The following is a 13,928-nucleotide window of genomic DNA, read 5'->3' as shown; positions in this document are numbered from 1 at the left end:
ATTTTTAAAAGTAGCTGAACAAATGTTGTTCAGATTGACGAGGCCACACCCGGTATGTTGTTTGGAACTCTTAGGAAACTGCATTCGTGAATTAAAAAAATTGCGCATCCTACGAAATATCTGGTTAAGTACGTGAAAACTCGCAAAATTCTTGAACTTTTTTTTTTTTTTATATTATTCATAAAGTTTGGGTTTTTGGTATTCGTTTTGTATGGCATTATGGCAGTTAATATAATCAAAACAATTTAAGTTTCTCCAGAAGTTTCTTTTAGGGTTCTGAAGTGAAAATGACAAAAACGTAATTCTCACCGTTTTTGAGTATGTACCTATACAGAAGACGAGGTCCCTCTCCCTCTGGGTTGAATGTTTACACTGGTTTACATGATTTGGGCACCTGTACAAAAAAAGATTAAAAGTAAATATACCTTTAGCTTGGGCCGTCGACTGTCATTGCGGAATTCCTCATAACGTTCTTCAAAGTTCTTATCCCAAAACTCCTTTATACGTAGCCAGCTAGGCTGCAAAGAAATAAATAAAAAATAAGAAAACCTTTATATCCCTTAAATACAGAGGACCCGATGGCTAAGTGGTTAGAGAACCTAATTACGAAGCTCCACTACTTCAGGCTGTATATTGTTAAGCTTATGGATTTTAAGCTTGTATATTTTTAGTTCAATATCTAGTCACAGGCCCACAACGATGATCCCATAGGGCTTTTGAGAACGGAAGCAATACCAGCCCTCGGTACCGCTCTGCTTTCAGAGCATGACATGCGGAGATGACATGAGGGCGTGTGAGCTAACTTTGGGAGCGGTAGGCGTGACCTTGCGCCTTCGGAATCCAAAAGTTTAATGGTTACTTGATCTGAAATGTATATTTCAGAATCAAATTATTGTTATTATTATTTTTATGACGGTGGAAGCACTTCCACTGAATGTAGCTATAGTTAGTGCTTAGTTTTGTGATTAAGGGACCCCATACATCCCTGAATTATTATTTTTTGCAAGTTTTTTTCAATTTTATACTGTAGGTAGTTTTTAAGTCTTTTATTTGTAAGTAATTATTTTATTTTGAAAAAATTACTTTCTGCCAAGTTTCTTGCGGCGCAATCTTCTTGGCAATGATGGTCTTTCCGAAAGCACTAGTAGTTTAAAAAACCGGCGAAGAGCGTGTCGGACACGCCCAAAATAGCTGCGGACGGACGGACGGACAGACATGGCGAAACTATAAGGGTTCCGTTTTTGCCTTTTTGCTCCGGAACCCTAAAAATGACGTGTAAAAGTGCAGATTGCGGCCTATTTACTGAATAAATAATTTGTACTTGAATTTTGAATTTGCTTGAAGTCCCGGGTTTGATTCCCGGCCGGCCGGGGGGGCAGATATTTGTATGAATAATACGAATGATTCTTCTCGGGTCTTGGATAATTAATATGTATTTAAGTATGTATTTATCTATACAAGTATTTTATCCATAGTAGGTAGCTATAAGCTTTTCTTAATTTGGAACCAGGTCAATCGGTGTGAAGTGTCCCATGATATTTTATTTAAATACTATTTAAAATGCTTAAGAATCTATCTAACACCTTTAAACGACCAATTCTTGTATTATATGTAAATTAAGCAAAGCTTGTAGGCAATGGATGTACATATATCTCGGGGGGATCTCGGAAACGGCTCCAACGATTTCGATGAAATTTGGTATGTGGGCGTTTTCGGGGATGACAAATCGATCTACAGTACTTTCACTGTTGCATGGTGCGGGTGACAGCTGTCAATATCACAAGACTAGAGAGTCAAGTGTCAAAGATACTTGAGTCGAGAATACTAATAATTTAAAATCTTAATCATAATTAATGTCATCATTAATCCGATATTACGCTAATTTTTATGAGAATATTAGTGAAATTCTAGGTTGGAATATTATTTGCAACTTAAGTAAGGCTAAATGGAGTTTGCAAGAATATTTCTTACTTACCAATTTATAAGTACCGATATAACTCAAGATTCATTAGGTCGCATAATTGTGATTTGAATTTAATTAATTGATTATAAAAATCTGATAGCTTAAATTTATTTCGTATAACATAGTTCTTTATGTTCAAATATTTTACGCTAGTTATATTCAGGCTACAACTGAAATATACTTCCATATATTTAGACCGCAGCAACTTTTTTTTTAATAAAACGAAACGTGCATCAAGTGCCAAATGCACCATGCTAGAATGAAAGCACTGTAGCTTGGTCTGGGAAAACGCTTATTATCGAGTTTAAGCCCGACCAAAGCTCGGTCGCCCAGGTACTTGTATTTGAATGAGTACTACTTACTTACTTTTACTTTTATACATAAATAAGTAGGTACTTAAATAAATCAGAATACTGTAAGATATCGCGAAAACGAGTAGTAGGTGGGATTATGGGATAAAGTCATACCCTTGTCATACCTATAATTTGACATTACCTACTGATTCGCTCTAGCAATTTCTGTTAAATGTGTTAAAGTGGCAAGGTACTGAACTTTAATGTTTTATTAGTGTTGATAAAGATCTGCGTTAGATAAAGAAGTATTATAACAGTAAAAACTAGAAAATTGTAACACACCTGAAATTCGAAAGAAGGATACACGCTCAACGTGTCTATGTCGGCAACGCTGTCTCGTAGCACAGGACATTGCTCGGATATCTGCTATGGAACGGAAAAAAAATGAAAAACGCGACGATTGCAAGTTCAATTTGCAAGGAGAGGGTTCCGTACTTTCCCTGATATTAAGGAAATTTCCTATCGATTTCTTACTCGAACTTAGATAGCCTGTAGTTTTATTTTAATTGTAAGCCCAATAGTTTCAGAGAAAATCCCCAATTATTCGTTAATTGTCTTATATTTTTGAATTTTCTGAAATAACTTTAAAACTGTTATTTCTTAAAACTATACCGGGTGGAAAGTTGAGATGGGGCAGCAATACTGGGTTAAGACACTAACTTTAGTTAAAATGTTCAGTTTTTAGTTGTCTACATACTGTTTAATTTTCTTTAAGCATAAAGGATTCATATTCTTAAAAAAACAACATGCGAATGTTTCAATTTGCAAATTAGTACCCTACGAACTGTATGGAAAAAGTTTTCTTTGATTTGTTGGTGTTCTAATACTCTAACCTTAGTTGGTCTCAATGAGTGTTTTAATCCTTGATAGATATGGGACCGATTGGCATTAAAAAAAGTCAAATCTGTCAATTTTCTCGCTGACAGTACATTTCATCAAAAATCTGTGAATGTCGATTGTCATTACTCAAAAAGTTAGTAAATTTCTCCTAAGAGCATATTCGCGTAGCAGCAAGGGATCTAGTAGCTGCCCTTGCTGCCCCATCACAACTTTTCACCCTGTATAATAGTATTCTATGCAACTGTATCATAATAAAGGCCATTGAGACATGAGTGCGAGTTTATGACATGAGGCGAAGCCGAATATGATAATAGATAGATACGCATGAGTGTTTCATTGGCTGATTATGAATAGTTGCATACATTACTTTTTCTATGAGCTCCAACATAATCAATTATTACATAATTAATACTTACATAACGGACAATAATAGTACATTTACTGCCGAGGCCGGGAAAAAGCAATTCGTGGATGAGTAGGTAGAGTTTGACTCAATAAATACGAATCCACGAATTGCAATTTCCGCTGAGGCATGTATAGTGCTTTTCTCAAATAATGCAAGGAAATAAAGCAAATTTGTTAAAATATTAAATTAAATGTATAGGCACGGTTTTAAAATTTTTGCTACCCCACGATACTTAATTATTTATTTATTTTTAAAGTACACGACACGACTCATAATGCCATAATTTCATTATAAATAAACATGCAATTAAAATTTTATATTATATCAATAAAGAATGTAAAGTGCTACTGAACGACTTTTAGTTAATTCAGCCATTTTCTTTTTAGGGTTTCGTACCCAAAGGGTGCCAACGGAACCCTATTACTGAGACTCCGCTGTCTGTCTGTCTGTCTGTCCGTCTCTCACAGGGCTCTATCTCTTGAGCCGTAATAGCTAGGCACTTGAAATTTTCACAGATTATGTATTACAGTGGCCGCTACAACAAGAAATACTAAAAATAAAATAAAGTTTCAAATTAAAGGGGTCGTCGTACAAGAAACGTGTTTCATTCAGCGGTTTTTGATTGCTACGCTGCCAAGATTACGGCCGTCAGTTGCTAGGGGCAACGCCCGTGACCCTATGTTGTTAAATGTTTAACTACTTATTAATTTGTGATTTTATTAGTGTTTTTTTATAAAACCTTCGATAGTTATAATAATTGTCTCTAAGACCGTGGTTTATTTTTTTGTGCAGCATTAAGACTAAATAACAATTTATGATCCACAAACCTCCGACACACACTACACACACTTCACAAAAGCCAACTTCAATTAAGCACCCTTAATCTTTAAATCTTTATCTTGCTCGCTAATCCTGCCACGAAACAGCAGTGCTTGCACTGTTGTGTTTCGGCGTGGAGAGTAAGACAGCCGGTGAAATTACTGGCACTTGAGGTTTCCCATCTTAGGCCTCTAGGTTGGCAACGCATCTGCAATCCCCCTGGTGTTGCAGGTGTCTATGGGCGGTGGTGATTTCTTATCATCAGGAGACCCACTTGCTCGAATAAAAAAAAAAAAAGCACTCACAGCCGCTGTATTTAATGTTTTTTACATTAAATTTCTATTTATTTTCTATGTTATATATAAACGCCACTAACCAACCTTTTCTTCTTTACCAACCTTTTCTTCATGAAAAGCTGTTGTTGTCTTACGCCACATCATTATAGTTAGTTTACGGTCATCAGGGTCACTGAGAGCAAAATTGGATTCTGCAACAATGAAAGTAATATTAAATCTGAAGTAGGTTATGTCTAATTAAGGACCAGTTAAGTAGCCTACATAATATGTGTTGTGCCAAATGTCTTGTTATCTAGATATCAAATTTCATTCAAATCTGTTGAGCCGTTTTAGCGTGAAGTAGTTTAGTAGAAGATCCGTTTAAGAACGACCTTCACCGAACTGGTTAATGGATTAAACTTATTTTATATTTAATTGAATATGTCAATAAATATATTGCATATGGGTTGCTGCTCGTTGTACGTACAGTGCGCGACGCGCCCCATTCACTCGCAGCAATTTTTCACTTTTTAAAATTCGACAACCGGAATTCAGGACTGACCCTATACTTACCAAAGTTTAAAGAACTTAAAGTCAAAACTCGGCCGTCTAGACAGAGCAACGATGAGGTGCGGTGCGGGGGAGAGCGGCGTGGCCCCGCGGGCGCCGCGTCCATGATGGACGGATGGCGGATTAGGCATGGGTCGTTACGTGATTTGAGCGAAACGAAACTAAACTGGTGACAAGAATCACGTCACTGGTTACTAAAACTAGTGATTTTAGTAACCAGTTTCTTTCATTGTACGTACGCGGTGCGGTGACGCGTTTTGTGACTGTCACTGTAACTGAGTATTTAACGTAATTAGTAATAAGCTATTGAGCTATGACGTTATTTATCACAAGCGTGATTTTTGGCTATAGTCATATCAATTATTTCATGATGACTAATTTAAACTTAGCCAGGAGGAGTGGACCTATAGTCGTCTACCTAATGGGCTTCTATCACTCCTCTTGGCTCGTGCTGAGGCACCGACTTCAAACTGGTACATAGATTATGGTCAACCAAAAAAGGTATTATTTTTTGCTTTTCAGTTTTTTCGGCGGTTCAATTTATTGTTAAAAAGTTTTTATTTTATTCTTTTTCCCACCCAGGGGGTGTTTTTTCCCAAATTATATTAAGTACAATATAATTATAATACCAACTTCAAGGTATACCCTATCTAATAAAAAAAGAATTATGAAAATCAGACTACTCTGTAAAAAGTTATGCCTGGTCATACAGTACAATCAGCGACTGAACAATCAATCATCCCCTGTCTTCCTACCCTTAGGGTGAGAATTTTTTTTTTTAAATGGAACCACTTTCGGGGTATACGCTTTCCAATAAAAAAAAAGAATCATCAAAATCGGACTACTCTGTAAAAAGTTATGCGTGGTCATACATAAAAAATATATATAAATACGCGTCGACTTGAGAACTCCTCCGTTTTTTTCGTCGGTTAAAAATGAATCATATTTCTAGGAATACGACTAGTTTCTACTTAGGAATTAATTATGCCTATGAATATTCCAGGTCGTCGCTCCATCTTGTTGGAGGCCTACCGACAGCTCGTCTCCCGGTCCGCGGATGCCATTCGAAAACCTTTTGACCCCATCGGCCATCAGTCCTGCGAGCAATGTGCCCCGCCCATTGCCACTTCAGTTTCGCAATTTTTCGAGCTATGTCGGTAACCTTAGTTCTACTGCGGATATCATCATTTCTTATTCTATCCCGCAGAGAAACCCCGAGCATAGCCCTCTCCATAGCCCTTTGAGTGACTTTGAGCTTCCTCATGAGGCCCATCGTTAGCGCCCACGTCTCAGATCCGTATGTCATCACTGGCAACACACACTGGTCAAAGACTTTTGACTTCAAACACTGCGGTAATTTGGATGAAAAGACACTGCAAAGCCTCCCGAACGCTGCCCAGCCGAGTCGGATTCGACGAGTGATCTCTTTCTCGAAGTTGGACCTACGTAACTGGACCGTTTGTCCTAGGTATACATACTCGTCAACAACTTCGAGCGCAGAGCGACGACCTGGTTAAGATCGCGGGATCGCGGTGGATGCGAAAAGCACAAGACCGGTCTGAGTGGAGAACCTTGGGGGAGGCCTATGTCCAGCAGTGGACGTCTTTCGGCTGACATGATGATGATGATGATGATGATGAATATTCGGTTCGGTAAAAGGTTTACCGAACACTCGGAAGAATATTCGTATTCGGTAAAACCCATGTTCGGCCCATCTCTAATATTTATACCCTTGGCTGTACAACTCTCCAAAGTTTTATCGCAATCGGATCAGTAGGTACGAGTAGTATTTTATTTTAAAGCTGGATCTTTTTTCACATTGTTTTTACCCTGCACTAATATAATATTCATGTTGTGTTCTGTGCATTTATCAAGTTTCAACGCTTCCGAATTTACCAAACTACATTATGGTACAACAATGACTAATTAATTCAATTCCTTAGACTGGACCTCATCGTATAATTAAAAAAATAGGATCGGCAAATTTGGTCCAGCCGTGTTTTTAGTTTTAGCGAGACTAACGAGCTTCATTTGGTTTTGTATATTATAGGTACATAAATATAGATTAGCTAAGGCGAGCCAAACATAGTACGTGTGGTGTGTGTACCTATCATGTGGCGACGAAAGTTACTTTGCACGGCTACCTATGCCGACCAGTTAACCCGTAGATGTACGTAGAGTAGAGGGAACCTTAGATTTTCTTTAAGTAGGTGTCAGGTAGGTACTCAAATCATATTAGCACAAAGTAAAATGTTTATTATCTAATGTATAGCATGTTTGAACTAATCACCTTAGCCTTAATACGATCATTTCTCCTCGGCGCCCTTGCTGGTGTCATGTTCCACTTTCACGAGCAACAATATACATATTCTATGTAAAAGTGAGTCAGTGTAATGGGCCAATACCTACAGAAACTTCTATTGTTATGCAACTTTTTAATACATATGCAGTTTTAAATCATAATGATAACCACATCTAAATAAATAAAAAATAATCGTAAAATGTGTTGTTAAGCGCAAAACTCGGGAATCGCTGGACCGATAACGGGGGCGAAGCCGCGGGCAACAGCTAGTTGTATATAAAATGTAGGATATAATTATTTTAATATTTGATTAACACTTTGTATTTGGCCGCTGTTATCGTTATCGTTATAAACGCATTTTAGTACCTACACTGTCTTTGATTATCAAATTAAATAATATAAGAAAAAAAACAGCTATGATAAAATAATGAAGATATTCAAAAATAAATTCAATCAACTTGCTTAAAATGAAAAAATATTTTTGGGGTGTCAGAGGTTTTCAGTTATTTACTTAACTAACACCTTGTGTTTGGCCGCTGATATAGTTATAATTAATATTAATGCATTTTAGTATCTACACTGTCTTTGTTTACCGAATTAAATAATATAAGAAAAAAACCGGCCAAGAGCGTGTCGGACACGCCCAAAGTAGGGTTCCGTAGCCATTACGAAAAAATTAAGTAATATTTTTCTAAGGATATCGTATCTTATACGGAATCTTCCAAGTACTAATATTTCTCAAACAAACTTAGCCGTTATAGTTCTTGTAGTCCTTGAAAGTTTGATATACTTACTACCATCCTTAATTTTTCAAAAATTTTCCACCCGCCGGTTTAGATTTTAGAGGGGGGGATGCTCGATTTTCATGAAAATTTGCTTTTTAAAGCTGAATATTTCGCAAACATATCACTGAATTAAAAAATCGTCTTAGAAAACCCCTAATGGTTTTAAAATACCTATCCAACGATACCCCACACTATAGGGCTGGATGAGAAAAAAAAACACCCCCACTTTACGTCTATGGAAGGTACTTTAAAAAAATTGTTTTTGAATTTTTAATTGTACCATTTTGTCGGCATAGTTTACCTTCATATTCGTGCAAAATTACAGCTTTCTAGCATTGATAGTCCCTGAGCAAAGCCGCGGACGGACAGACAGACAGACAGACAGACAGACAGACATGGCGAAACTATAAGGGTTCCATTTTTGCCATTTTGAATCCGGAGCCCTAAAAACAGCTATGATAATTTTACTTATCTACTATTACAATACATACAACCTGCGGTAAATGATTGCCGGTCGATAACTGTCAACTAGGTAAGAAAGTTAAAACACAAAACAGCGACCTCTGGTAATGATTATTGGCTTCATAGTTTACATTTATGTCTGAGATTCAACGCCTGAAATATTTGGTAGGCAATTTCATGTAGTTGAGACTTGCTCCGTCTACAATAAAATAATCCGTGATGACTATCAATGACATGGGTGTGGAATTAGTTATTTGTGTCACAAGGGAGCAAAATGGTGTATTTACGGCGAGGGCGTACATTGAATCCAGAATATAGCAAAGGATTCTACAATAGAATATAAACCAGCGAGGGTTTCTAAAGTAGAATCCTGAGCGTAATGAGCTGATTCAAGTGTTAACGCCCAAGATGAAAATAATTTTGCTCCCGAGTGCCTCATACAACTTTTCACACCGAGCATTAAAGAACTTGAAAGAAAAAATGTAAATATTATTGAAGAGCAACCAGCATAGAAAATGGCGTGGCTTTACAATTATCAACTTCAAAAAATTGCATTTGCAATAAAACACTCAGAAAAGCCTTGAGCAGAAAAGTTATACTTTGCTCCCTCTCGTCAGGGAGGAAAAGATACTTTTCTGAAGGAGAGGTGTGAAAAAATAATATAATTTCATTTAATGTAATAATAACAATTGATATAATTTCAAACGACATAACCGCTCGTTAGTTTCCCATAAGTATTGCCCTTCCTTACTGTTCGTTTAGATATGTTGTCGATGATGTATGGAGTGGCCTTCTCTAAAAATTGGTTTTATTTTTGTTAGGTACAATAACAAGAATAACACCAAAAGCTGAACACTCTCACTTCACCTTCTTTTATGATAAAAAAAAACGATTTATGGATGATCATGAGTAAGGTATCAAGTTTTGATAAAAAAGTAACTTAATATTCGACAAATTACCTAAGTATCTAGAAAATGAATTTCATCAAATAGTAAGTTAACTTAAGAACACACTCATGATATCCAAGAACAGCATAGGTAACAACTTCGCATAGTTGGAATTGCTTTATCACATGCATCAAGAAACCGAAGCTCTCTCTCAGTTTACGCACAGCATTCGGTAGTTAAATGAATGCCGGCAGTCGACCGACTCGATTGATATTTCCTGGATATGGTGTCCCGTTGATGTTTGTAGCAAAACGTCCCACAGCGTTCGTGTTCAGGACTCACAGCAGAGATTTGCATAGACATTGTGGCGAACGAAATAAACAATAATTGTTTTTAGCTATTTTTCCCATCAGCAAAAACCATCTCTATTTTTAGGGTTCCGGAGCCAAAATTGCAAAAACGGAGCCCTCATAGTTTCGTCAAGTCCGTCTGTCTGTCTCTCTGTCTGTCCGTCTGTCCGTATGTCACAGGCATTTTACTCGAAAACTACAAGATGTATATCAATGAAATTTGGAGTACAGACACAGTGTAAGAAAAGTAGGTACAGATGTCTTGTCAAAGCCGCTATTTAGTTTTGTAGTTAAATTACAACAAGGCACCCAATACACGTAACAGAAATTGTTTTTTTTTTAACTCGCATCAACGCGTGGCATATAGTTCGACAGCTCTTTTGAAAAGATAGTAAGGTTTCTCAAAAACTTTTTTGATTAAGTGAAGATTTCCGGAAATGATCGCTACCAAAGTAGCAAAAATTGTGCCCCCCCCCCCGGGGTATCTCCGCTAAACTGTTTGTCCAAAAAAATATGGAAAGGTAACGCTTAATAAATACTTTCAACGAAAATTGGTTTCAACATGATCGGATATACCGTTTTTGAGTTATTGCCGAAAAACTGCGCTTCTCAACCAAAGGACGTAAGTGCCGTGAAGATACGCTCTTTTTCGGGTAATAGATTTTAAGACTGTAGTAAGTGTCTTAATTGTGTTATAACGCACATAATATTACTTGATTTTTTCCTAATGGCTACGGAACCCTATCTTGGGCGTATACGACACGCTCTTGGCCGGTTTTAAATCCATAGCTACCCCATTAGGATCTACGTTGTCTGTTATTTTATGGTAATGTAATGAGTTATGAGCAGAGACCGGACATTTGTGTGGTGTCATTACTCGCAAGAACGTGGACATGACTCCCAAAGATTAATTAATGAATTAATTGATTTCTTAGTGATAATTGCTAAGAAACCAATGGGATAATAAAAGAAAGATATCATACCTCTTTTGATTTCCTTCTTAAAAATACAATCATTTTTGACATTGACATTAATATGCTGACATTCATTAAATTTACTTTGTGATTCTTTCATTCTTATGGTCATGTGTATCACGAAATATATCATATAAGAAATAAAATAAAGCCATAGTTTTTTTTGTCGCCTTTTGAATATCGTCAATAGTCCACCGAGCTCGTGGCAAAATTGAAGTAAATAAAATACGACGTCGAAGTGCTATGTCAAAATTGTTTTATTTTTTATTGCTTAACTTAAACATTTAGAATGAGATCTCAATAATATTTTCTCTTACATACCTATTAGGCAACGAAGAAATATGTCTGTGTCGCTGTTATTTTAACTTTAAAGAAAGGTGTTTTTGAAGTTTATCTTAAAAGGGTCAATCAACTATTTTACCGACACTTTGGGCGTCTCCTGCGTTACCAAAATTGTCTCTGGCGTTACCAAAAAATCGTACTTCCAACAAGGTAGGTATTTCTCGGTTTAATAGCTTAAACATACGCAGGATGGCATGTATTCATGTAAACCATCTATTAAATTACGGAAAAAAACATGTTTACTCACAAAAATCTGCAATTGTTTGAAAAATGTCGCGGACAGATTAGTGTCGGTAAAAAAGTTGATTGGCCCAAAAGACATTGATCCATCAAAATTCAGACGGAGTTTTTCAGCTTATAAGCATATTTTGGATTTGAAAAGGAACAAATTACCCTTGAAAATTTAGAAAAAAATATTTTTTATTTACTTTATTAAATCTACACAATAAGTCTGTATTTAATTTATTGATTAATATTTTACGAAGTATACAAATTAAATTACAGGTAAAAATAATTAATTGATCTTTGGACGCATGCCCATATTATTGCCAACAATGACATCCATTTGTCCGATCTCTGGTTATGAGACAAGGAATCTTATCAAAGGATATTATTATCATAGGCATTTAAGCCCTAGGTATGTACTATTTATTTTATATCACCATTGCTGAAAGCAATACTGAGATAATCTAGGCAAGGACATTTATAATTATAAGTGTTGCATTCTGCAGGCAGTGTGATATCTATGCTATGCATGAACAATTTACATTGAATCAATCAGAAATCAATTCATGACTGTGGTACAATAATAACACGGACCATGAAAAATATAGTAAAAATGCACGAATAAATGCATTTTTGCAAAAACTAAGGTTGCGTAAAATTTCTTATCAGACTGCGTGTTTCTTTGTTAATTGCTAGGCGATAAATAAATTGCAAACAAAGTTATATACTTTCTTTGTTAAGATTTATGGGTAGGTAAATAAACCACGAAGAAGTAATTGAATATTGTTCTGAAATACTGAATTCGATTATGTTTCAGCATAAAATAGGTACCTACGAATTATGATTAGTTAGGTAGGTACTATGTTAATTTCTGAATTCCAAAATTTGCACCATCTGTCTAAAACAACGTCTGTCTGTATTTGTATTTCCATGGAATCCTCCGAAAAAAAAAATCTAAACACGAAAAAAGGATCGCAGAAAGTAAATGTATGTTACCCCAAATTTAACGCAAGCGAAGTCGCGGGCAAAAGCTAGTTTTATACAAAACCGAACCTTTTATTTGATTTAATTTGTTTTTACAGATGAAACCTAAAAACATTATTTGTCTCGACGAGCTCGTCGTCTTTACACGAATGCATATATATTACACCAACTGCCCAACCTAAACTATAAAGCTTATGTATGTATACGAGTAGAGTACATATTAAAATTATTCATATTTCAACTTTAATCCGCATTTAATTTATCCGAGAGCATTTAAAATTCATATTGTTTGGCTGACGACCGTATTGTTATATTTTAACCGACTTCAAAAAAGGAAGAGGTTCTATGTTCCTATGTTGGTATTTTTTTATGTATGTTCATCGATTACTCAGTCAATTGTGGACCGATTTTCAAATTATTTCTTTTGGTCGAAAGAGTACCTACTCTTCTGAGGTAGTCCCATTGTCACCAAGTCAAGATCTGATGATGGGATCCTAGGGAAATCAAGGGCAAACCTCAAATTTTATAGGCACGTCTATGGCGATTTTGGCATTTTTAGCATTAAGATGAGCATTCAGAAAGTATCATTTGGTAACCTAGCCCTGATGAAAAAGACCGTAGATGACCAATGGAACTCGTCAAAGCTAAGTAATATTCGCTCGTCTATAAACGATCATGATTAATATACCTAGATAAGCGACTAAGCAGAAGCTTTATGTTAATGATTCTTTCGAACTGATCTGATGCTGATGCCGGAAGGTAGGCAACGGAACTCTGTAATAAAACAACGTAACTAAGCCGTGTTTGGGCTTAATGGAATCGTTTTGAGACGTAAGCACTTTGGCTACGAATCACTAAAAAGCGAGAAATAAAGAAAAAAATTAACAAAAAAGTAAAACCGACTCCAAAAATGAAAAAAATAGTAGGTACCTAGAAAAATATTTTCAAGGGTTTTGTAGTCGGTAGCATTTTTTGTTATTTTTAGGGTTCCGTTCCTCAAAGGGAACACTGGATGTATTAAATCACTCGGAAAAGTTAGATATATCTTCAAGATACGATTCCCGTTTACACATACCTATAAATGTGTACGGAGCCCTCGGTGCGCGAGTCCGACTCGCACTTGCCCGGTTTTTTGGAGTCTGCTTTACTTGTTTGTTAATTTTTCTTTAGTTTTACATATTGACGTTACATCATTATAATCATTTGTTGCAAACAATTTATCCGGGGGGTGGTTGAGTAACCTCCCCGTATGCTCAAGAGCTGCGGTTTCCTTCTAGATTCTGACGCTACGCGGGGAAGAGCAGTGCTTGGACTGGTGCATCTTGGGCATCGGTCAATGATTTCATGGCCAATAATTACCCAATAGCTTGTCTTTTATCGAACAATGGCCG

At 36.3% G+C, this 13,928-nt stretch overlaps 1 protein-coding gene across 1 annotated transcript in view; it reads right to left on the bottom strand.

Moving 5' to 3' along the window:
* LOC141433146 (alpha-mannosidase 2-like) overlaps window positions 1–13,928 on the bottom strand; it is a 28,796-nt gene that overhangs the window by 6,522 nt on the left and 8,346 nt on the right. The window contains 3 exon segments of the mRNA XM_074095022.1: window positions 426–518; window positions 2,599–2,682; window positions 4,780–4,868. Coding sequence (XP_073951123.1) covers window positions 426–518; window positions 2,599–2,682; window positions 4,780–4,868 — 266 coding nt within the window.

Source organism: Choristoneura fumiferana, chromosome Z, assembly GCF_025370935.1.
Source record: "Choristoneura fumiferana chromosome Z, NRCan_CFum_1, whole genome shotgun sequence".
NCBI classification, from domain to species: domain Eukaryota; kingdom Metazoa; phylum Arthropoda; class Insecta; order Lepidoptera; family Tortricidae; genus Choristoneura; species Choristoneura fumiferana.
This window is presented reverse-complemented; position numbering and strand designations above follow the sequence as displayed.